Source organism: Aquarana catesbeiana, unplaced genomic scaffold (genome assembly GCF_042186555.1).
Source record: "Aquarana catesbeiana isolate 2022-GZ unplaced genomic scaffold, ASM4218655v1 unanchor226, whole genome shotgun sequence".
NCBI lineage: Eukaryota > Metazoa > Chordata > Amphibia > Anura > Ranidae > Aquarana > Aquarana catesbeiana.
This window is the reverse complement of record NW_027362653.1, coordinates 2,237,391-2,263,129: the sequence shown is the minus strand read 5'-3', so window position 1 is coordinate 2,263,129 and position 25,739 is coordinate 2,237,391. Positions and strand designations below refer to the sequence as shown.

The following is a 25,739-nucleotide window of genomic DNA, read 5'->3' as shown; positions in this document are numbered from 1 at the left end:
CATTCTCTGAATCTTCAAACAAGCAAACTTCAGTCTTAACTTGGTTCATACTGAAGTAGCAGAACGTTAGGTAGGATATTGGTAATGACTGCTGGACAATGAACTTCTGGTATGCGAGATTTTATTCCATTCTAGCTAGCAAGAATGGACACTCCTGGCCCGACTAATGTCTACACGCCAAGAAGTGCCCGATACAGACAATTCAGTGTACATATAACTTCCATTACATTACGTCACAAGCGAACAGACAATATATTTCCGTTATAAGACATTCTAACCTTTTAACCCTTTTAAGCAGTTAACCTACTCTTGTGGGTGCAAAGCAGTTTAGCAAAGCAAATTCATTTTGTACCCTTGCAAAGTTTGCAGGTTCTTGCGTTTGCGGTTTCCTTATCATTTTTGCAGATCAGCTTGACATTCTCTTAGCTATAGGAATGTATGCTCAGTGTGCTAAACACAGGTGTCTGTGTTAAGGGGGGTGAAAGGGTGAATTCAGTGTCTTTAACCACAGCCTGTAACATATTTTACAGACCTCATAAACTGTTCTTAGCATAGTATATACAGGAATGGCTTCTTAGCTGAAATTCTAAATCAGCCTTACTGCACACATAACCATGGCCATATAAATTGATCCCCATTCCTACTTCATTCCCCCCTTTGATCATAATCATAGCGATTAATATGAGCGAGATTAAGCATCACTAAATAGCATACAGTTCTGCTTTCTAATGGATCAGAGCCCAATGTTACTGAGATTTTTATTTAGTCTTGGGGAGTTAATGGCTGGTATTTCCACATAGCCATAATATGGGTCGCAGCCTTTCTTTCTACAGTGGCCTCAATGAAACTCTGGATCATTCTAGTCCCAAAGGGAATCAGACAGGATAGCAGCAGACATGCTACGAGTATTACTACAACGATCCCCAATATAGCCTTCACCCCATATACACTGGGGAAACCCCAATCCCCGAACCAGCTACCAGCGTTGAAACCATCCCATGTTTGGACCGGCACATGAGCTAACTTTTTCATTCTACCAGTGATTTCCTCGACTACTTTTCCTGTGTTGTCCACTTCTAAGCAACAATTACTCAGATTAAATTTCCCACAGACACCACCTTCAGTAGCTAACAGATAGTCTAAAGCAAGTCTATTCTGATACACATGAGCACGTAAATTAGTTCCTTGTTTAGCAAGCAAATTTAAGGCAGTAGCAGTTTCGTTAGTAATTATTTCTAGTACAGCCTGTAACCTTATAATTCGATTAAGCATATAAATTGGTGTTCTATAACGTAACTACCATCTTCGGCCCATGTAGCTGGACCATAATACTGGACGATACGTTCTGGGGGCCATTCATTATCTTTCCAGTTTCCTATCTTCAAACTAGATGATCTCCGCTTCCTCTTTGAACCTATGTACACCGGGACTCCCAATTCTTCCCTATTCCCCATTGTCAGCTCCAGCCGGGTCTCTCATTAACTTATAAAACACTGAGATAGTGACCCTTGGCCCATGGTAACAATAAGAATACAAAAAGAGTAAAAATATTAGCACTCCATACACTATAGGGAGAATCAGAAAATAATTAAAACCTGTCTCTGCAATACTTGAGTTGGTGATCAGGGTACGGTTTACCAGCTTACCGGTGGAGCTAAAGCTCCGAACGGTTAGCCAGGTTTTGTAAGGTGCATAAGTGGGATCATAACAGATTATCTGATTTTCAAAGGAGCACATTGAATAGGTAGTCCCATTATGTATGCAAGTACCAGTCTCTGTGCCCTTGCATTGATAATGGGAGTGCCACAGTAACATCTTGGTAGTTACGGATCCTACTCTGGTAGTCTTTATACAAGGGTCACATGAGATACTCTCCCCCTCTTTTAACCCGGTCAGTATCACTATTATGACTATCAACAGTCTCATTATAACGATTTTAGTAAACATTACACCGATGAATATCCTCAAGCTTCAGCTTGTGCGTAGACCAACCAGCGTCCGGGCTGTGGTTGGAGCAGAGCTTAGTAGATATCCTTTATCTTCCGCCGTGCGTTGAGCCAGCAGCTTCCAGGAGTGTGTTGGCCGCAGGGCTGCAGTCTGTCTATCTTCTGCCGTGCGTAAATTCAGCAGCTTCCAGGGGTGTGCTGAACACAGGGCTGGAGTTCTTCCTTCTGATTTCTCTGGTCAATCTCAGTCTCAAAGGATCTTGGGGGTCTACTGTACTGTGCCAGGAGTCTGTGAGGTCAGCAGCTCGCTTTACCCTAGAGTGGTGTATCCAGGGTGTCACCTCAGCTACCCTAATGGCTGTTGGGGTAGATAGCAGAACAGTGTAAGGACCTCTCCATTTTGGCCCTAGTGGGGTTATGTTCCACTCCTTTACCCACACAGTATCTCCTGGTTTAAAGGGGTGTACTGGGTTCGACAAGCTTATGGGAAGTTTCTCTTGAACCCATTTCCCTATGTTATACAACACTGCATACTTTCCCCAAGTTTCTGTATCAGTTAACAGTTAGCTACCCCTCCTATCTGATGCAAGTCTCCTCTTATCCCTCTAATGATGGGTGGGGGCCTACCATACAGTACCTCAAAAAGAGACAGATTTGTCCTCTTTGTTGGGGTACTCCGAATTCTCAGTAAAGCAATGGGCAACATCAAGGTCCATTTCATTCGGGTTTCCTGACAGAGCTTGGCCAGTTGTGACTTGAGCGTGCGGTTCATTCGTTCAACTTTTCCAGAGCTTTGGGGCCTATATGCGGTATATAATTTCCAAGTAATCTTAAGTGCTGTTGCTAATTCCTGGAGGCACTTGTGGACAAAAGTAGGGCCATTGTCTGAGTCTATATCTGGGGATAAACATCTTTTACAAAACTGCTTCCGTCAGTAAAGTACGCAAAGTTTGGATTTTCCAAGGGGCTGTCTTTCAAGTCTGGTCGGCTTGCATATCCATTACCCGGAGACTGTCATGAGTTAGGGGTTCCTGTGAGGTGGGGAGCAGAGTGGCTGGGTTTAAAGTGTTTACAGTCTCTAAGTGGATACGAGGATTTTCACACAGCATAGCTTGATATTTAACCATTCAAATGTTAGTAAACCAGTGATTTCCCTTGTAATCCATTAATGCCTGTACTTGGTGTGGGACTTGGACATAAGTCTCCTGACCCAATGACGACTTGTCAGCTTCGGCCACAAGGAGGGCTGTTGCTGCGATAGCCCGCAGGCAGGATGGCCATCCCTGAGCTACGGTGTCCAGTTGTTTTGAGAGGTATGCTACAGGGCGCTGCCAAGACCCCAAGTATTGTGTCAGGACTCCTACTGCGATTCCTTGTTTTTCACTGACATACAAATAGAAGACTTTTTGGCTATCTGGCACGCCTAGCGCAAGAGTCCGCATTAGGGAGACCTTAATGTCCTAATGCTCTGTTTTGCTGTTCTCCCCATTGGAAGGGTTCCTTTTCTCCCCCCTTTGTGGATTCATAGAGAGGTCTGGCTTTTATGGCAAAGTCCGGTATCCAGATTCAGCAGAATCCTGCCACCCCCAGGAATTCACGTACTTGCCGTCTGGTAGTCAGGGTGGGAATCTGACAAACAGCTTCTTTCCTGCCTTCTCCCAATTGTCTCTGTCCTTGTGATACTCTGAATCCCAGGTATTTTACAGTCTCTTGTCAAAATTGCACCTTTCTCCGGGACACCTTATAACCTGCCTCCCACAGTAATTGCAACAGTTCATTAGTGACCGCTGGGTGCATGGTCATTACAGCCTGATTGACCGCTCTGAGGTCTTGAACAGGATGACAGTGAGCTGTTTCGGGTTTCTGCACTGGGAGTAGAGGTGTATTCCAGGGAGACTGACAGGGTTTTAGAATACCATAGTGTAGGAATTTGTTTAAGTACTTTTGTATTCCTACTAGGGCTTTTAGAGGGACTGGGTACTGTTTCAGGCTGACTGGAGTGGCTCCTGATTTTAATTCAATAAGGATTGGGGGAACGTGTGTGGTTAATCCTGGTAGGTTGTCTTCTGCCCATAGTCCCGGGATGTCTTGCAGTATGCGGGCTTCAAAGGGATGGGGCAATTTTAGGATAGCCTGTCCGTCAGATTGGAAGTATATGTATGCTCTGAGTTTAGCAAGTAAGTCTCTGCCCAGCAAGGGAATAGGGGAATCCGGCATCTACAGGAACTGATGTTGGACTTGATGCCCCCCCCCCCAAAACTACAAAGTCTTTCTAATAGGAAGGGTCTTTTGCCTTTATACTTCTGCACTGCTTGGTTAATTCTGTGTCTCTCCTCAGTATTAAAGGGGTCAATAAGAGTTCCTGGCAGTCCGACCAAGTGGGGTTATGGGTCTGAGTTATTGACCAGAGCAAATCTGTGATGGCTTGGGGCTTCTCGGAGTAGGCAGGGTTATGAATCTTCCAGTTCAGTAAATCTGTTGTGTTAAAAAGGGGTGTAAACTAGAGTCCGATATTCCTCCACCGCCTGTTCTCTTAAGGGCATTTGCAGAGGTATGTTGAAAGACGGGGCAAGGGTCCGGCTATTTGCATCAGGATTTCTCGGAGTGGAAGTGGACACTTGATTGGGGAGCCCATTGACTACTACTGAGTTCCCTATTTCTGTCCTGCCTATACCCAGAGTGTTACGGTCAGGAGTATATTTACTGAGATTTGGCATTGACAAACTTGCTGAATCTGATGTAGGTGGACAACAACTTGAGTCCCCTTGTTTACTGGACGGGGCATTTGGACATGGCTCTGACCTGTCTCTATCTGAGGTCCGTTCATCTACATACGGGGGAGGCTGATCTGTCTCTTCGGGTTGAGAATATATGTGTCTTGTTTGTTTTGTCAGTGGTACTACTCTTTGTCATAACCATAATTCTACACTGTTCCTCTTTTTGTGGCATCTATCCACTGCAGGTCTTTATCTCCCATTTGTCCAAAGGATGCACAATCATCCAGACGGACGTTTTCTCCTAGCTGACTGACTGACTGGCTGAGGATTTGTCCGAAAGATGCGCAATCATCTGGACGAACATTCCTCCTGACTGACTGGCTGAGGATTTATCCGAGAGATGCACAATCATCTGGACGGATATTCCTCCTGACTGGCTGGCTGAGGATTTATCCGAAAGATGCACAATCATCTGGACGGATATTCCTCCTAACTGGCTGGCTGAGGATTTATCCGAAAGATGCACAATCATCTGGACGGATATTCCTCCTGACTGGCTGGCTGAGGATTTATCCGAGAGATGCACAATCATCTGGACGGATATTCCTCCTGACTGGCTGGCTGAGGATTTATCCGAGAGATGCACAATCATCTGGACGGATATTCCTCCTGACTGGCTGGCTGAGGATTTATCCGAGAGATGCACAATCATCTGGACGGATATTCCTCCTGACTGGCTGGCTGAGGATTTATTCGAGGGATGTATAATCACCCGAACGAACAGTCCTCCTGGAAGGTGCGTCTTGGTCATGTTTCTGTGAGTCTGACATAATATTCTCAAATAATCAGTCAATGGTCTCTAAGTCAAAGGTTCCCTGTGGGGGCCACCGCGTTCCATAACGGGGCCAATCTTTTTCACACAATGTTATCAATTTCTCAGGGCTAAGTTTTAAATTACAGTTCTTAGCAAATCCCTTCCTAAAGTTGGAGATCATGGTTTGTAGGGGGGATTCAACACTATGTTTCCCACCCATTCTTATAACCTAACAGACACCAAGACAGACACAGAGGGTAGGGTAGATGATGAAAATTCAGTAAGGGGTCTGAATCCTCGACACAGGTAGGAACAATAGACAACGCTTCCCTCGGTCAGTGGCCTGGACGTGGTCTCCCAGCCAGGAACCGCACTTAAAAGAGGAGCACAGTCACTTCACCACAAAGTGATGTCTCATACACACATCAATCATACCAGACACTCCCACCCAAAAATTACTGACTGACTGAGAATTCGTCCGAAAGATGCACAATCATCTAAACGGAGGTCTCTTCTCGGAAGGTGATCAGGCTTCCCTTCTCTCGATCCGTCGAGAGGCCGACTGGCTGTCTGACTGTTATCCCAAAACCAAAAGTAAAAGGCTCTCACCTGTTCCCGTTGGAGCTCCAGCTATCTACTGCTCGGATTCCCAGGTCCTTTTGACGCTACGAAGGTCGTCCACAGCAGGCCACCAAATGGGACACAGTGCAGTCTCCTAGATAACAGTTCTAGAAGGCGCCTTTTGAGACTACGATATAACCCACAGGGCTGGCCTCTCGGACCATTCCTTGTAGGTCTGGTGGAAAACAGTGCCACCTGCCTCAACAGGTCACACCGATATTCCCCCCTCACGGCCAATGCACCAAATGAAGTAGCAGAACGTTAGGTAGGATATTGGTAATGACTGCTGGACAATGAACTTCTGGTATGCGAGATTTTATTCCATTCTTCTAGCTAGCAAGAATGGACACTCCTGGCCCTACTAATGTCTACACGCCAAGAAGTGCCCGATACAGACAATTCAGTGTACATATAACTTCCATTACATTACGTCACAAGCGAACAGACAATATATTTCCGTTATAAGACATTCTAACCTTTTAACCCTTTTAAGCAGTTAACCTACTCTTGTGGGTGCAAAGCAGTTTAGCAAAGCAAATTCATTTTGTACCCTTGCAAAGTTTGCAGGTTCTTGCGTTTGCGGTTTCCTTATCATTTTTGCAGATCAGCTTGACATTCTCTTAGCTATAGGAATGTATGCTCAGTGTGCTAAACACAGGTGTCTGTGTTAAGGGGGGGTGAAATGGTGAATTCAGTGTCTTTAACCACAGCCTGTAACATATTTTACAGACCTCATAAACTGTTCTTAGCATAGTATATACAGGAATGGCTTCTTAGCTGAAATTCTAAATCAGCCTTACTGCACACATAACCATGGCCATATAAACTGATCCCCATTCCTACTTCAATACAAAACTTGGAGCCCATTCCTAGTGGTCAGTGTAGTGGTCTCTTACATTGGTGACCAATGGAAGAAGGACCCTCTTATATCAGTGGTCAGTGTAGTGGTCCCTTACATTGGTGATTAATGGGAGAAGGACCCTCTTATATCAGTGGTAAGTGTAGTGGTCTCTTACATTGGTGACCAATGGGAGAAGGACCCTCTTATATCAGTGGTCAGTGTAGTGGTCCCTTACATTGGTGACCAATGAAAGGACCCTCTTATATCAGTGGTAAGTGTAGTGGTCCCTTACATTGGTGACCAATTGGAGAAGGATCCCCTTATATCAATGGTCAGTGTAGTGATCCCTTACATTGGTGACCAATGGGAGAATAATCCCCTTATATCAATGGTCAGTGTAGTGGTCTCCTACACTAGTGACCAAGGAGAGAAGGACCCCCTTACATCAGTGGTCAGTGTAGTGGTCCCTTACATTGGTGACCAATGGGAGAAGGATCCCCTTATATCAGTGGTTTGTGTAGTGATCCCTTACATTGGTGACCAATGGAAGAAGGACCCTCTTATATCAGTGGTCAGTGTGGTGGTCCCTTACATTGGTGACCAATGGGAGAAGGATCCCTTTATATTGGTGGTCAGTGTAGTGATCCCTTACATTGGTGACCAATGGGAGAATAATCCCCTTGTATCAATGGTCAGTGTAGTGATCTCCTACACTGGTGACCAAGGGGAGAAGGACCCCCTTATATCAGTGGTCAGTTTAGTGGTCCTCCCTTACATTGGTGACCAATGGGAGAAGGATCCCCTTATATCAATGGTCAGTGTAGTGGTCCCTTACATTGGTGACCAATGGGAGAAGGATCCCCTTATATCAATGGTCAGTGTAGTGGTCCCTTACATTGGTGACCAATGGGAGAATAATACCCTTATATCAATGGTCAGTGTAGTGGTCTCCTACACTGGTGCCCAAGGGGAGAAGGACCCCCTTATATCAGTGGTCAGTTTAGTGGTCCCTTACATTGGTGACCAATGGGAGAAGGATCCCTTTATATTGGTGGTCAGGGTAGTGATCCCTTACATTGGTGACCAATGGGAGAATAATCCTCTTATATCAATGGTCAGTGTAGTGGTCTCCTACACTGGTGACCAAGGGGAGAAGGACCCCCTTATATCAGTGTAGTGCTCCCTTACATTGGTGACAAAGGGGAGAAGGACCCTCTTATATCAGTGGTCAGTGGGAGAAGGACATTCTTACATTGTCATCAGTGGGAAGACTGCCCCCCCTTACAGATCTTTGATGTCAGTTGTAACTGAGGGACAGAAATTGTTCATTGCTGAAGGAACTCCTAGAAACATTTGGAGGAACCCTGGCTGAGAAAGGCTGGACTAGGCAGTAATATATTTCTATCCCCCTTGGTGAGCGTGGAGATGACCCCATCTATAAGGATATACAGTACATACACACAGAAGAAGGCCGTGTTCAAACTATGAGATGTTTCTTGGGGCTGCAGTTCCTCTGAGCTCCACAAGATGGTGATCTCACTTCTACCTAGACAGGAAGTCTCTATGGAGGACAGTCAGGAAGTGATGGCAGGTACAATCAGGAAGTGAATTCCATGTGGTACGAGCAGAGAGACATTGCTGGAACTGACAGCAGAGACGGTAAGAAGGTCTTATTTCTCTTCCATTCATTGAAGGACACAGCCAGATCTTCATGATGAATGGGTTTAATATCACCACCAGCAGGAAGCTAGGTGAAACTAAAAACACACCCTAGGGCGGGGGTAAGCAACCAGTAGATCGTGGCCAGGTGACTGGTAGGTCGAAGTCTGGGTTTGATGATCCCCAATCCCAGAACATCAAACAGAATGCAATGCAGAGGGGCTACTTGTAAAGTTGGAGCTGTAGTAGGGAGTAAGAGCCACATAAGCGGGTGCCTCCTCTGTAGTGCCGGCTCCTGTCCCGGAGTCTGCAGAGTTATACCAACTGCACTCAACATCTGATCCCCGCTAGTGGTCTCCAGAGTGGTGACAGCAGCAGGAAAGAAGAGATCTTCAGGTCAGGGTGAAGCAATACACCGGGCATAATAGTATAGGGCTGCTTTCACACTGATGTGCTGCGGTTTACCCACACTGCGGGTTTGCTGCCCTTAGCCATAGACTTCTATTATATCCTATGGGTTTCGTGCACTTTCTGAATACAGGAGTTTTGGTGAGCTTTCAGAATGTGCACCACACCTGCAGTATATAATAGAAGTCTATGGCAAAGTGCAGGTAACCCAGAAAAGTCACAGATACACTGCGCAGTACCCGCGTTGTGGGTAAACGACAGCACATCAGTGTGAAAGCAGCCTTATAGGGGGCTCAGAACAGTAAGGGTTCATTTACATTTGTAGTTTGGGGGGGTAAACCCCATAGTTAAGATTTGTTTTTACCACCCGCACCCCCCAGTGGCCAGGGGTGTACACATGTCGCAGCTGCAGCAGAAGTTATACACTCCGTCATGGTTGGTGGGTGTAGCACCTGCCAAGCATGACCCATTCAAGTGAATGAGGCCGCTCAAAAGTACCCTGCAACCTTGTGCAGTACAGCAAACAAGGGGTTAAAGTAGGCAGCATTGTGAGCCTAGATTAACCCCTTCAGGGTCAGAATATTTCCCCACTTATGGGGCCGGAACATTCTTTTCATTTTGGAGCTAAATTCTAGTAATATGGTCCTCTAAACAAACAGCACTGACAATAAATAGACAAGACTATGACCATCCTGACAGTAGAAGAGCTGAAAGACTGTGAGTGAATAAAGATAGCTGATGGACTCTAGGGGCCCCTGAGGGGGTAGTGTAGCTGAAGGAGTTTTGGCCCTTGATAGGGTTGGCATGCGGCTGGACTCTGAAGGAGGAGGAGACTTTAGGGCTCAGAGGGATCATAAGCCAGGGAGGGGAGCTCCTGGTCTATGATGGTCCAGCTACCTGCACTTACTTTTCAGACCTCATTACAGAACTCCTGCCAGAAAAGTAAAACAATTTTCACCTTCTTACGTCTCACTGATCAAATACAGTTTTCCAAGAAAGGCAGTCCTTTACCACTTGTTGGTTAAGAATGTCAGGGGTCAGTGCTGTGCATCTGGGGAGGCAGTCCAATACCTTACCTGGCAGTGCCCGCTGCTGGAATCACAGGCTCTGGCAGTGCCCGGTGCAGGAATTCAGAGCCCCAGGAGCCCACTGTCACCCTCTACAATTTCCTGGATACTACACTATACTTGGCAACCAAGAGAAAAAAAACCCCTCCCTCTGCTGTTTTTCTCCTACCCACACTGGGCTGCCATTGGAGGGAAGAGAACAGACTCCTCCCCCACAGCTCTCCACCACCAGCAGCATCCTCCTGCTTTCCAATTAAATCCCTTCTCTTAGACCCCTTTCACAATGGAGTGTTTTGCAGGCGCTATAGTGTTAAAAATAGCGCCTGCAAACCGCCCTAAAACAGCTGCTCCATTCACTCCAGTGTGAAAGCCCAAGGGCTTTCACACTGGAGTGGTGCGCTGGCAGGGCGTCAGGAAAAGTCCTGCCAGCAGCTTCTTTGGAGCGGTGAAGGAACGGTGAACTCACCGCTCCTCCACCGCTGCTCCCCATTGAAATCAATGGGGCAGTGCTGCAATACCCCCTTTTTCGTCCGCTAGCGGGGGGCTTAAAACCGCCCCACTAGCGGCCGAATAGCTAAAACGACGGTAAACATAGCGCCGGTGGCGGCACAGTGTGAAAGGGGTCTTACTGCAGAGAGTGACAGTGACATCACTCCTGTCAGCCAGCAGGCTGCCAGAGATTGGCAATTATCCTGATTAGCCAGCAACTCCGGACAAAAGTCAGCAAGTTCCCCTTCCTGGATATCATGATGACCCGACATTGTCCTCACAGCACTGCCTCAGAGCAAATAACCCAAAGGAAGGATCATATTTATCATTCCTTGTCTGTAGATCTAACACTAATCTAAACCAGTTCAGAAACCAAACAAACCCCATAGAGAAAAGGGGATTTCTGATCCAAGAGGGTTCATGAAAATGTAGCAAAAACAGTCAAAACTAAATGTGTTCCCATGGGAGCAGTAATTATTTACATTAACTATCCACATATCCACATCCTATTATTGTGTGACCAATACCATCCAAATAATTCTTACTTTCATTTCCCAAAGTTATCCGTCTACAAGGAGACTTGTATAGATCAAATGATGGCACCAATGAGGATGGAGGAGGACCGGAGTCACATGACTGAGAAGATACTAAACCTCACCCTGGAGATCATCTACCTGCTGACCGAAGAGGTGAGGAGGATTCTGGGAGGTCACATGACATCACTCTTATCTCTATTAATAAAACACAGACCTGACCGGAGAGGTGAGGAGGATTCTGGGATTCTAACATTATATTCTTGTTGGTTCCACAATACAGAGATTTCCTCTTGTGAAGTCAGGTGATCATATGACCATCACGGTGCCTCCATGTGACTCCCTAAAACCTGAGAGACACAACATGGAGAAGATTCTAGAAGTCACCAAGAAGATGATGGAGCTGCTGACAGGAGAGGTGAGTGGTGCTGGGAATTCTGGGACATTATCCAGTAACAGACAAGGGATGTGTCTGGATGGTGACTGTATCATTGTGTGTGTCAGGTTCCTATAAGGTGTCAGGATGTCACTGTCTATTTCTCCATGGAGGAGTGGGAGTATTTAGAAGGACACAAGGATCTCTACAAGGACCTCATGATGGACAATCAGCCGCCCCTCACATCACCGAGTAAGAGGAGACTTTATTGTAAAGGAGAGAGCAGTACGGAGGGTCCACCTAGATCCCCCATCATCTGATAAACACATAGAAACAATGTATTCAGTCAGTGTGTGTGTTTTCTACAGATGGATCCAGTAATGGGAACCCACCAGAGAGATGTCCCCGTCCTCTGTATTCCCGGGATTCCACACAGGAAGATCACACCATCCCTCACCATCATCAGGTAGATGAGGAACAATCACTGATAGTATCATTAGGATCTGTACATTATCTGCATTGTTACCATGGATGTAATTCTTGTTATATATTCAGAGTGGAAACCTGAGAAATTCTAAAATTGAAGTTAAAGAAGAGATAAAAGAGGAGGATGATGAGGATGGGGTGATGGAGGAGTCTGAGTTTCTAAAAGTGCACAAAGATCTGTACCAGCACATCATGGTGGAGTCATCCAGCTACAGAAACCCACCAGAGAGATGTCCCCGTCCTCTGTATTCCCAGGATTCCACACATGAAGGTCACACCATCCCTCACTTTTACAAGGTTGGTGGGACGGAGCATCTATAACATGTACTTGTTGAAATAATGTGCGGATTTTTTATGTGAGCTTATACTTTACAGATGACATTTACTTTAATTTTCTTGATTTAGAGTGGAGATCCAATCGATGCAGAATTTGTGGTTAAAGCAGAAGAAGAAGTGAGTGATGATCAGCAGTCTATGGAGGAATATGGATTAACGGGGACATTTCTAGAGGAGGACACTCCTACAGAGATCAGTACAGGTGGGTCATTAACACTAAATCTGATTGGTCCAGAGTAGGGCGGGGACTGGGTGATATCAGCCTGTAATCCCCTGGTCACTTTCCTGAGCTGTGTTCACCGTCCTGTATTCCTGTATTCCTCTCAGATAATCTTCCTTCTCTGTGCTGCAGACACAATTAATGTGTCTTGACTGGATTTATGGAGATTCTGGGGTTCTACTGGCAAGAAAATGTTGATTTTCCTTAAAGTTCTTGCTCGACCCAGGATCCCGGAGCATGTACTTTGGGTCTTCTGCCCCATGCCCGGGTCTAGTAAGATCTCTGATAGAACAATTCTCCTAGGATTACTTGTTCTGTTGTCTGCTGACTGTTCCGGGTGGAGGGATATGTCTGTATAGTCTCAGACCCAAGTCACTGAGTGCAGTCTCAGGAGATGGGAGGCAGCGGTGTGGGATCTCTGCAACTTGTCTCATGTAAACATTTAAGCTTCCACTGATTACTGAATACCAATATTATGAGTCCTGACCATTAAGCCGGCAATTGATGGATCGAATCTCAGCCAGTTTAGCGGGGACCGGCCGATATTTGATCCATCTATGGGCAGGCTAGTTGTACTAAGGTCGCTCCACCCCATGGTGGAAAGAAAGGACATTGTGTCCTACCTTACACTGTATAATTTTATATTGCACATTATGTACTCCTGACCCCTGCACTATACACTCTATGTTGTACATTACAAAGTCCTGACTTCTATTTTGCACCTGTAGCCCTACCCTTGTAGTGGCTGCAATTGACAGGGTTCCCCACTGCTGCACAGCCAGTCACATAGCATTTTTTAATTTGCAGCCAGACTCACAAAACAGTCCTTAACCGCTTCAGCTCTGGAAGGATTTACCCCCTTCATGACCGGGCCATTTTTTGCGATACGGCACTGCGTTACTATAACTGACAATTGAGCGGTCGTGCGACGTTGTACCCAAATAAAATTGATGTATTTTTTCCCTACAAATAGAGATTTCTTTTGGTGGTATTTGATCACCTCTGTGGTTTTTATTTTTTGCGCTATAAACAACAAAAAAGCGACGATTTTGAAAAAAAAAAAAAATCAGTTTTTTTTACTTTCTGCTAGGAAACATATTCAATAAAATAAATGTAAAAAAAAAAATCGAATTTCTTCATTATTTAGGCCAATATGCATTCTGCATGTTTTTTGATAAAAAAATTCCAATACGTGTATATTGATTGGTTTGCGCAAAAGTTATAGCATCTACAAACTATGGGGTAGATTTAGGGACTTTTTAATTTTTTTATTGTTTTTACTAGTAATGGCAGTGATCAGCGATTTTTAGCGGGACTACGACATTGCGGCGGACAAATCTTACACTAAGTGATAGTTTTTTTGGGGGCCAGTGACACCGATACAGTCATCAGTGCTAAAAAAAATGTACTGTTACTGTATAAATGACACATGGCATGGAAGGGGTTAACATCAGGAGCGATCAAAGGGTTAAGTGTGTCCCTAGGAAGTGCTTTCTAACTGTGGGGGGGGAATGCTGTGACTGGAGGAACACAGAGATTAACAGAAACACAAGATCTCCATCTTCCTCCTTTCACAGAACGCCGTTTTGCCTCTCCTGTGGACAAGCATAGGTGTCAGTCAGCCATCGCGGCCGCCGGACCCGCTGATTGGCTCCCAATGTGTCAGATCACAGCGGGAGCAGGGCTCCGGCGGCGCCCCAGAGCCAATCAGAGGAATCGCGTACAGGTACGTGCACTTAAGGGCCGCCCTGCCGCAGTATATGTACGTGGGGCAGTCCTTAAGCTATTAAGCCTTGTTTTTGTTTTATTGAGGGGATGATAACTTGAATGGGTATAGGGATTATGGGATGCCTAACTTGACAGTAACATAAATGAACCCGGGGCAACTTCTTCCCTATATACAGGTCCCTTTTGATCCTGCTGCACAGCATGACTTGATCCCCTCTTCAGCTCCACTTGACTTACTCTGCAGAACTCCATTTGAATTATTCTTTTTGGAAACCAGCAGTCTCTTTTTAGCTCAGCAAAAGCCCCTTACAGGCTAGGAACCCTCAGTCCCTTAGAAAAGTAGCACATGTGGTGTGAACGACATCCTGGAACACCTCCAACTTCCCTGTAGAAACTGGCCCCAGCTCTACTTCTTGCAGGAAATACAGTACTATCCCACCTGCCTGCTTCTTCACCAGCCCACCTAGCTGCTTCTTCTTCCCAGTCCACCCGACTGACATACTGGGGATTTCCCAGGGCAAGGTTTGATGAGGACTGGGCTCACCACTGTCCTCAAGAAAGACCTGCTGCAAGTGGCAATCTCTCCCTTTGTCTGTCCCTGCTCTGTGCTGATCTGCTCACTCTGTCCTTCCTTGCTCCCACTGCCATGCCTAACTCCTGGGGCTTGGCCGCTAAATTTGCAGGACAGCCCTCCTAGCTTTTGCCCACTAATTTCCAAAATGTTCTCCAACATTCTAGAACCAGGGGGAGGCACCAAAGATTTGCCTGGATGAGTCACCCAGCCCTGAACTTTAATGAACCCTGACCCAGATTCCTTGGCTCAAGTGTAGCCCTGAGCCAAATTATGTTTTACCTACACTACCACTAGTAGCACACTAGAGGGTGCTACACACCTTTACCCACTGCTATATATGAACATAATATATACAGTCCCTGACAAAAGTCTTGTCGCTTGTGTACAAATTGACCTGAAGTGCCGCTAAAATATATTTCTAATCAAGATTTTGTTACAAGAAATGGGTCATTTTAATCCCAACAGCTTTTGTAATAATGTTTCAGTGCAAAACGAAACTGACAAAAAGTATTCTAATATTCACAGCTTGGTAAAGCCCATTGAGTCAATTTTTGCCAAGACATAAGTGTTGTCGCCTTGTTATATGAGCTTCACCTGTGACTAATAATGGATCAATTAGGTCTCAGGTGTGTATAAAAAGAACACCAGTACACTAGACCTTCTCAACTGCAACTAGACCTCTGCAAACATGCCTAAGATTCACCCAAAGACTAAAGTGTTGATTATCAAGAGGCTGAAGACCAGATCCACTGCTGATGTGGCAGACACCTTCAATGTGTCTCAGCGTCAAGTTCAGAGGATAAAAAAAAGAAGAGACTGGAGACGTTTTGGACAAGGCCAGGTCAGGCCGACCCCGCAAGACAACTGCTCGAGAGGACCGTTTGTTGGCTCAAAAATCCAAGGCCAGCCCATTTTCCACTGCAGCAGAGCTCCACGAGACCTGGTCACCTGAAGTCCCTGTGTCAACCAGAACAGTTTGTCGGATTCTGTCTCGAAATGGCCTCCATGGTCGAATCAGTGCCCATAAGCCAGCACTAAACAAAAGACAATTGAAAAACCGTGTGGCATTTGCCAAGGGCCACAGCCTGCTAAAAGGATGGACTCTGGAAAAGTGGCAGAAGGTGGATTTTTCAGATGAATCTTCTGTTGAATTACACCACAGTCGCTGCAAATATTGCAGGAGACCCACTGGAACCCGCATGGAGCCGAGATTTACCCAGAAAACAGTGAAGTTTGGTGGAGGCAAAATCACGGTCTGGGGTTACATCCAGTATGGGGGTGTGCGAGGGATCTGCAGGGTGGAAGGCAACATCAATAGTCTAAAATACCAAGAAATCTTAGCTACCTCTTATATTCCCAACCATAAAAAAGGCCAAATTTTGCAGCAGGATGGTGCTCCATCGCTTACTTCCATCTCCACATCAAAGTTCATTAAGGCAAAGAAGATCAAGATGCTCCAGGATTGGCCAGCCCAGTGAACATCATGAACATCATTGATCATATGTGGTGTAGGATGAAAGATGAAGCATGGAAGAAGAAACCAAAGAATATTGATGAACTCTGGGAGGCATGCAAGACTGTTGTCTTTGCTATTCCTGATGACTTCATCAATAAATTGTATGAATCCTTGCCAAACCGCATGGATGCTGTCCTTCAAGCTCATGGAAGTCATACAAGATAATAAATTTGGATCTCACAGCACCACTACTTAATTTGGTGACATATTTTTGGATTTTCAGTAAAGTTGTTCAATTTCTGTATAGGCGACAAAACTTTTGTCTTGCCAAAATTTGACCTGTCTGTCTTGATTAAATGATAAATCTTTTTTCAGTGAAACTAATTTATTTCAGTGCATTAAACATCATTTGGGAGGGCTTTAGCTTTTCATATGAGCTATTTCTAACACCAATTGATTAATTAAAAGTCAGGTTAATAGCAGGAGTTTCTACAAAATAGAGAAGCGACAAGACTTTTGTCAGGGACTGTATTCTCTTCTGTTGCACCCATTTCCTACCAGCTGGACATTTTATATCTGATGATTTGATTGGAGCACAGACTTTTACATGCTGACAATAATGTGATAACATCTTTAAACTTTGAAACCCTTAACAGAATGTGATAAAGAGGGGGAGGAGTCAATAACCCAATGATGGTGGTCTTCAGGATCAGTCCAGTCTTCATCTTGGTTGTTCTCCCCCCATCCTCACTCTCTGACCTCTGGTGGGGCTCAGCCCCGCTGTTATTCATGACTAAATCACGGACTAAATAAGGAAGTGCAGGACTTCTTGTGCTGGGAAGATGGCAATGAGTGATAGAGGGGGTGGGGACACTCGTCCTATAATCCCCTCATCACTGTCACTCCTATAAAAGACAGTTCTTGTTGTGTCCTCACTAATTACATAGTAGGTGAGGTCGAAAAAAGACACAAGTCCATCAAGTCCAACCTATGTGTGATTATATAAAAAATAGCTGCGCTGAAAAACTAGTATATTGAAAAAAAGATATAACAATTAAAACACCTCTCAGTGTGAGGGTTATGCACCCGTGATGTAATGACAAAAAATGAGAAAAACTTATTTGAACCACATCTAACAATTTATATAACATGGAAAAATGAGTGAATTCAGTCCATTACAAAAAGTATAGAGAGGAGGGAAAAAGTTCACTGGCAGAATACTCCTTCAAAGATGGGTGAGACAAGCATCCATGCGATGTGAATGATACAACTATGACACCCAGAAGAACGTGGTGACAGAAGGGTTCCTCCACCAATATAAATGCTGCCCCTTACCAGCTCCTTTGATCTCTTGCTACGGAGATCATACAGGCGTGTGGCTATCTACCCCAGCCGTGGGCACTCATCCCCCATAGATGGATAGACAAAAAAGGCTTCCATAGCGTGATATGTTTCACACAGTTTATTAAATTAAAAAGAATTGCACTTACAGTTATGCTGTACAACACAGGCTCGTAAAAACAAAGGCCGGCCGGCTTCAATATGCTGACTGTCGCTTCCGGGATCAGTGTGGTAAAGTGTGGTGACACCAACAACAGAATTGGGGTTTTCCCAGACCCAATCAAGGGGTCAAAAGGCCAGTGGAAAACAAAGAGGAACCAGAGGGGGGAGGAGAGCACAGTCAAAAAAAGTTAAAGAAATAAATAGCCACGGTATTTTTAACTTAAGCTCTCAAACCCTTACCGAAGCAGAGACTGCTCTGCTAAGTAAGGGTTTGAAATTTGCACCCCCTAAAAAACTAAATACATTTCAGACATATATGGATATCCATAGGTTTGTTCGTAAGGTCAATATCAAATGACACTTTGCGACCAACCAAACCACACAAAATGTGGTCGCACAACAACAGTTTCAACACTATGGATTATCAAATGCTTCAACATTTAATCCTCCTGGAGTTTTGGCCCCTTCATTGAAGGTTTTCAGGGATGTACTTTTACGAGATTTGGAATTGATTAAAAACCCCACCCCTAGGATGGATAAAAATTTAGAAGAGGGTTTAGATTCACTCTGCAATAAAAAAAATTTAGTTATCCGCCCTGCGGATAAAGGTGGGGGCATTGTAGTGTTGGATCGAGATACATATCTGCGAGAATTGCATAATATAGTGGGTGATAAAGATACGTATGTGCAACTATCTGGTAACCCTGTGAGGGAGTATAAGAAAATATTACTACCCCTGGTGGAGAAAAGCTTCCAGATGGGTATCCTTAATGAAAAGGAAAAAATGTTTCTAATTCCGAAAGCACCGAGAGTTCCTATACTCTATTGCTTACCCAAGATTCATAAGAGCCTTACTTGCCCCCCGGGACGTCCCATCGTGAGTGGGATTGATTCTATCACGTCCCCCGGGTGGGCAAGTACATTGATCACTTCCTTCAACCATTGGTACATCAAGTACCCTCGTACGTGAAGGACACCAGACATGTGATTAACCTGTTGTCCAAAACAACATCCAGTGACCAGACTCTGCTGGTGACGGCAGACGTCACATTCCTTGTACACAATTATTCCACACCATCTAGGAATAACTGCAGTTGAATATTATTTGAGTAAATTCTCTTTTTTACCTAAACAACAACAGACCTTCATTATTGAACTGTTGGAGTATGCGGCAGGTCATAACTATTTTTGGTTCGACCACCAGTACTATCGTCAACAGCGTGGTGTGGCTATGGGGGCTAAGTATGCCCCTAGCTTGGCCAACCTATTTATGGCCAAATGGGAGGAGGACGTCATCTATAAGGACCGGAGCCCACATTTGAGGTTTTGGGCTATGTATATTGATGACGTCCTCCTATGGGATGGATCCACCTACCAATTGTACGACGACTTTTCCTTGATTAACACTAATGATAGGGGGATTAGGTTTGTTTACGCGATGAGCCAGGAGAAGATCAACTTCCTTGACCTCACCATTTCTAAGGATGGGGATGCATTCAAAACAGTCTCATTCTTTAAGAAGACTGACCGCAATGCCTTCATTCCTATAGGGAGCTGCCATCATGACTCCTGGTTGAAGACTATCCCAAAAAGTCAGTTCATAAGAATGAGGCGTAATTGTACAGATGTCAGTGATTACAGAACTCAGGCAGGCACCATTCTGAGTAGGTTGGAGGAAAAGGGGTATGATAGGGACTCTTTGGTGCTTGTTATGGCACAAGTAGAAACTATGGATAGAGCCACTCTGCTGAATGAGACCCCTAGGGAGGGTAATAAGGGACCAACTATACCGTTTATCACTACCTTTTCTACACAACACCGTCAAATAAAGAATAATCTACGCAGACATTGGCATCTGCTGGGAAATGATAGAGTGATCAAAACTTTCATACCTGATAAACCACAGATTGTTTTCAGGGGAGTCTCATCTCTCCGCGATAGGATTGCCCCTAATGTGGTAGATCCACCCACCCAGAAAGTGTATTTTTTTCAGAACCTTTCAGGTAATCATCAGTGTCGCAGGTGCCAGATCTGCGCACTGAATAGAAGCAAACAAAAGGAAAACGGAGTCTTTCATCTCCCATAGCACATCTAGGGAGCATAAAATAGAGCCATTTATTACGTGCAGCTCGACGGGTGTTGTGTATCTATTACAATGCCCGTGCGGGCTCCAATATATAGGCAGGACCAAACGGCCTATGCAGGTTTGCTTGGGGGAACACATTACCAACTTTAAAAATGGTTATAAATTCCATTCTGTGTCCAAACATTATGCCATATATCACAATCGTAACCCTGCAAACGCGCTTTTTTTGGGAATTGATAGGTATAGTGCTCATTGGAGGGGTAGCTCCCTAGTTAGGGAATTATCAAGACTTGAAATGGCATGGATTCATCGTGTCCGGTGCTACACTCAATATGGCCTTAATATTGACCCAGACGTTAATGCGTTTATTGATAATGGTTAACATTTCTTGGTATGCCCCTATTCTGAGCTCATGGCCGACCTGATATTTTCCTTGTCAAAAGAAGTTTATTGAGTATACAATGTTATAAAGATACATAAAGTAAGTTTACAAGGATCTATAAAGTAAGCTCATTGTTTTACAGTAGGGTTTATATAGGTAAATATCATGAAATTTCAAATATTAAACATTGGGTTCACGTAAACCTAAATTAAAGATATATATCATTTCCTTAGTTACTTTTGTAGGTATTTAAATGATTTATACCTACTATACATATTGTTTACAAGTAGAGTGTATATAGGTCAAATAAATTCTGATAATGAGCTTTAATCGTAAGGTGGAGAAAAGGAAAGAGAAAGAAGAAAAAGGGTTGAAAGGTAGAGGTATGGTCCACAAGGTTGTCCCGCTCGTCAGTTTATTATTCTTTTTAGTTCTCTTTGAAGCCTTAGAATGGGTGTCTCTGTAAGTCATTTAATCTGTTACCATGGCAACAGGACAGAGTCATTGAAGTTTGACAGGAACTGTTGTTTTATCCAAGGATGCCAAAGTTTTTCAAATTTTGGAATTTGATTTTGATCGATGGCTACCATCTTAGCATGGGACATTGTATTATTCATTCTGTGAATTGTTTCTGCTAGTACCAATGTAGGAGATTTCCATGCCTTGGCCACTGTTTGTTTTGCAGCCGTTATTAGTTGGATCATAAGTTTGAATTGAGAGAGTGTTAACCATTCCGGTTTTAGATTAAGTAAAGTTAAATATGGATCTGGTTGTATTATTTTTTTAAATATTTTAGATGCAATCACGAAGACTTCCTTCCAGAAGGTTTGGATTACTGGGCACGTCCACCATATGTGTAAATGTGTGCCTATTTCTGGGCATCCTCGAAAACAAAGAGCTGAGGTATTAGGTGAATATTTTGCCACTCTAGCGGGTACAAGGTACCAGCGAGTTAGGACTTTATAATTTGTCTCCAGTGCTAAGATGTTGGGTGAAGATGATTTAGATGTGAGCCATATGTTAGACCAGTCCATGTCTTCTAAAGTTCGTCCCAGGTCCTCCTCCCACCTCTGAATGTAAGAGGGTCTATTAAGATTTGCTACTCCATATAATTGATTATAAAGTGATGAAATTGTACCTTTAGCAAATGGATCTTTTGTACAGATTGATTCAAAAATGGATAATTGGGATAATGGTGTATCCCCCTTTAGGAATGGTGTATAGAAATTTTTGATTTGGAGATATCTAAATATCTCAGAGTTTGGTAGATCATATTTTTCTCTAAGCGATGGGAATGAAAGGAATGATTTAGATGCTATGAAGTCATTTAGTGTCTGAATGCCTGATGTTGTCCAAGCTTTAAAAGAATTTGGGTAGATCCATGCCGGATAAAAGGCTGGATTTCTGATAAAAGAAAGGAGAGGATTGTGTGGAGATTGTAACTGATATTTGGTTTTTAGTTTATCCCAGAGAGATAAGAAGTGTTTAGTTATGGGATTATGAATTTTAAAGCGGTCTTTAGGATCAAGCCATAATAAATTTGATATTAATAGAGGGTCATTTTCTGAAGCCTCTATAAATACCCATAATGGGATTTCCTGTTTTGCATGGTATTTGGACAGACTGGCCAAATGTGCTGCTGTGTAGTAGTTAGTAAAATTAGGGTATCCCAGGCCTCCTTTATTTTTGGGAAGATGTAGTGTGTGTATAGGTATACGTGGTTTAGAAGAGCCCCATATAAACGAAGTTGCTCTTTTTTGTACTATTCTCAAAAAATAGGAAGGAATTGGAATAGGGAGGACTCTGAATAGATAAAGCAATTTGGGTAGAATAGTCATTTTGATTGCATTAATCTTCCCTATCCAGGATAAAGGAAGTTGCGACCATTGTTTTATTAGATTTGTGATCTGTCTTAATACAGGAGGATAATTGGTTGAGAATAAGTCAGAATGAGATGCTGTTAAATGAATTCCAAGATATGGGATTGATTTTTCTGCCCATGTGAATGGGAGTGCAGCCCTAGCCGGGATCAATTCCATGTTTGTGAGTGAAATATTAAGCACTAGGCATTTCTTAGGATTAATCATAAGGCCGGATAGGGCTGCAAATCCATCAAGAGCTGGTATTTAGTTAGGACCAGAGACCTGTGGTGATGATAGAAAAAGTAATATATCGTCTGCAAATATACATAATTTGTGTGTAATACCTCCTACTTCAATGCCAGTTATAGTTTGGTTTGTTCTGATGTATTGGGCCATGGGTTCGAGTATAAGGGCAAATAATAAGGGAGATAATGGGCAACCCTGTCAGGTACCTCTTTCGATATTAAAGGCTTCAGATTTGTATCCAGCATATTTTATATAGGCTTTGGGTTTATTATATAATGCTTTGATCCATGTTAAAAAGTGGGGTCCAAAACCCCATTTTTGTAATGAATATTGCATATATTGCCAGGATACTGTGTCAAATGCCCTCTTAATATCGAGAGATAGAAAACATAAAGGGATTTTCTGTTTTTTAGCAATATGTGCCAATAACACTGCCCTGCGTATATTATCGCCTGCCTGTCTATTTGGCATGAAGCCTACTTGATCTCTATGTATTAATTTTCCTATAATGCTATTGAGGCGTTTTGCTATTATTTTTGCTAATAATTTAATATCGAGGTTTAACAGAGAGATAGGCCGATAATTCACACAGGAAGTATCATCAGAAAGGGGTTTTGGGATCATACAAACAATTGCCATTAGTGTTTCTTGCCGAAAAGAATGTCCATCTAGAAGTTTGTTAAAAGTTTCAGTGAGAATGGGAGAGAGTATTTCTGAGAATGTTTTATAGTATCAAGCGGAGTAGCCGTCTGGGCCTGGTCTTTTGTTAAGTTTTAGGTCTTTTATGGCATTAGCAACTTCATCTATAGTTATAGGCTCATGCAAACTGCTTTTTTGATTCTGAGATAACTCAGGTAAGGTTATTTTTGAGAAGAAGGATTCAGCTTCTGTAGGATTAAATTCATTGTTTGTCTTGTATAAAGTTGCGAGATGTGAGTGAAATTTATGGACTATTTTAACTGGATTACAAGTATAAACATTTTTTGATAATTTCAAACGTATTGGTTTGAAAGATTTGTTAGTTGAATTTAATGCCCGAGCCAAATATGTACCTGGTTTGTTTGTATTCATGTAGAAATTGTGTTTGGAGCATTTGAGGGATTTATCAACTGACTCAGTGAGAAATAGATCGTATTCCAATCTAGATTTTTCCAGATGAGATTTTGTACTCTGAGATGGATTATCTTGAAATGATATGTAGGCTGCATTAAAATTGAGTTCTAGTTTTTTTGCTAGATTTTTGCGTTCCCGTTTAAATAGTGCCATTTGTCTTTGTATTGTACCACGCAAGACAGGCTTATGAGCTTCCCACAGTGTTATTGGGGAGATGTCTGTTGTATTATTAATTGATATGTATTCCTTTAAAGCTTGTTCAATGGCCATCTGATGTAGTGGGTGTTTGAGCATTATGTCCGGTAAGTACCACGTTGGGTCATGCGCTTTTGGTATGGCTGAGGCTATAGTAGTGTATATTGCATTATGGTCAGACCACGGAATCGGAATTATATCTGATGCAATAATTTCTGGTATCATTCCTATTGTTAGAAATAATGATAGTGATCTATTCTGGTGAAGGTTTGATGAGGGTGCGAGAAATAAGTGAATTTCTTTTTCATTGGGTTACTTTCTCTCCATGACTCTACCAGATTGTATTTGGAAAGAAGTTGAGAAAAAGGTAATCTAGAGGTTATTTTGGATGGTGTAAAAGGTGATTTATCTAGAAATGGGAGGAGGACCTGGTTCGAATCCCCACACATTATCACTGTTCCTATTTTGTGTGTATTAATCACTTGTAATATATGTGAGAGGAATGGTGTAGGTTGTTTGTTAGGAGCGTAGTAGGAAATCACCGTGATTGCTGTATCCATTATATAACCCATGAGTATCAGGTATCTACCTTCTGGGTCTTTAATTTCTGCTCATAAGGTGAATGGTGTGGATCGGTGAAATGCAATTAGAGTTCCCCTTTGTTTGGTACAGGCAGAAGCCGTGTAAATTTGTTGATAAAAAGGAGAAATATATTTTGGAGTAGAATCTTTTGGTGAAGTGTGTTTCTTGGAGGCATACTATGTGAGCCTTCTTGTTATGGAAAGTACGGAAAGCTTTGGTCCTTTTTTGAGGGACATTTATTCCCTGAACATTCAGGGAAAGTATATTCAGTGGTGCCATGGCAATAGATCAAATAGTTTTGACTTACTTTTTGTTATGCAGAGCTGACTGCGCAGATCAACCTGTGTGGACTGAAGAGATGAAAAGATAGAAAAGAAACCAGTGAATTCTGGAGTAAAGAGTAAACAAAAAACATATGAGATTAGATGATACATTGTATAAATAATTTTTTGCAAGTAATCACAATTTACCCGTGAAAGAGAATAAATATCTCTCTCAGGGTCAATAAGTGCCTTCGTCACTCTCCCACATAATATGGTTGGGAGAATGAGGAGGGCTAATGGGGGTACACGGATCTTCCGCTTACAGGAGAGAAGTGCTATGTCAAAAGACATCAAAATGATGTTTCATTAATTGGAGTGCAGAATATAGTTTTTGTTGAAATTATTTATTCCAGGGTGGTTGTATATGATTAGTCTTGCCCTAGGCTAAATAATTCAGTTAGAAAGGTACTGTTAATAACTTTGGTATTGATGAAGATAGTTTGAATTATTTTGGGATTTTAACCCTTTTAGAGTAAACAATTACATATTTTATTCATATGTAACTGTTTAGATATGTTAACTCATAAATTTGAGGTTGTATTGCTTCAGATTAGAATAAACAAAAACATAATTCTAGGAACTAGTTAGGTAATAATATATTTGTTTTAAGAAAAGAAAGAAAAAGCTTCCATTACTTCTGGATTATTGAACATATTTGTCCTAAAAAGTAATAAATCTATTGTTATTACCTGATAATATATAACTGAACAAGAATTTCCTTATTTCACTTATATATTCTAAGGCTATATGAATCAGAAGTAATAAGAAATATAACTGGAATGTAACATGATCCCACACAGTGTGTGACTATCAGAATGCAGTTACATTCAGTTATAAATATAGTTTTTTTATAGAGAACCATCTCTTAGTATAATAAATGAAGAGATATCAGGAATTAGGATGTCAGTCCATTGAATCTTCTTGGTCCATGGATGATGTGGCATAACGGCCTCTTTTGTGAGAATGATGATTCCCATTTTGTTCAGAAATTTTCTGGGTGCTGCCTGAAGGTGAAGATGATGCCATTCTTCTGCGTGTGGGAGTGTTGCTGCTTGTGGGTTCTGTCAGATTTAATTTTAAAAGGATTTGTTGTAGTTCATCTGCTGATCTGCTTCTGTAAATTGTACCTTGGTAGTTAAATCTGACTGAAAAGGGGAAGCTCCATTGATACATAAT

At 42.9% G+C, this 25,739-nt stretch overlaps 2 protein-coding genes across 4 annotated transcripts in view; one reads left to right on the top strand and one right to left on the bottom strand.

Moving 5' to 3' along the window:
- The window catches only part of LOC141121593 (uncharacterized), a 243,927-nt gene that overhangs the window by 87,633 nt on the left and 130,555 nt on the right, over positions 1-25,739 (bottom strand). The gene's annotated exons all lie outside the window — the stretch shown is intronic.
- LOC141121626 (uncharacterized) overlaps positions 1-25,739 on the top strand; it is a 118,648-nt gene that overhangs the window by 20,270 nt on the left and 72,639 nt on the right. The window contains 6 exon segments of the mRNA XM_073611276.1: positions 11,126-11,251; positions 11,379-11,513; positions 11,600-11,723; positions 11,840-11,937; positions 12,027-12,254; positions 12,363-12,495. Of these exon segments, the coding sequence (XP_073467377.1) occupies positions 11,126-11,251; positions 11,379-11,513; positions 11,600-11,723; positions 11,840-11,937; positions 12,027-12,254; positions 12,363-12,495 (844 nt within the window).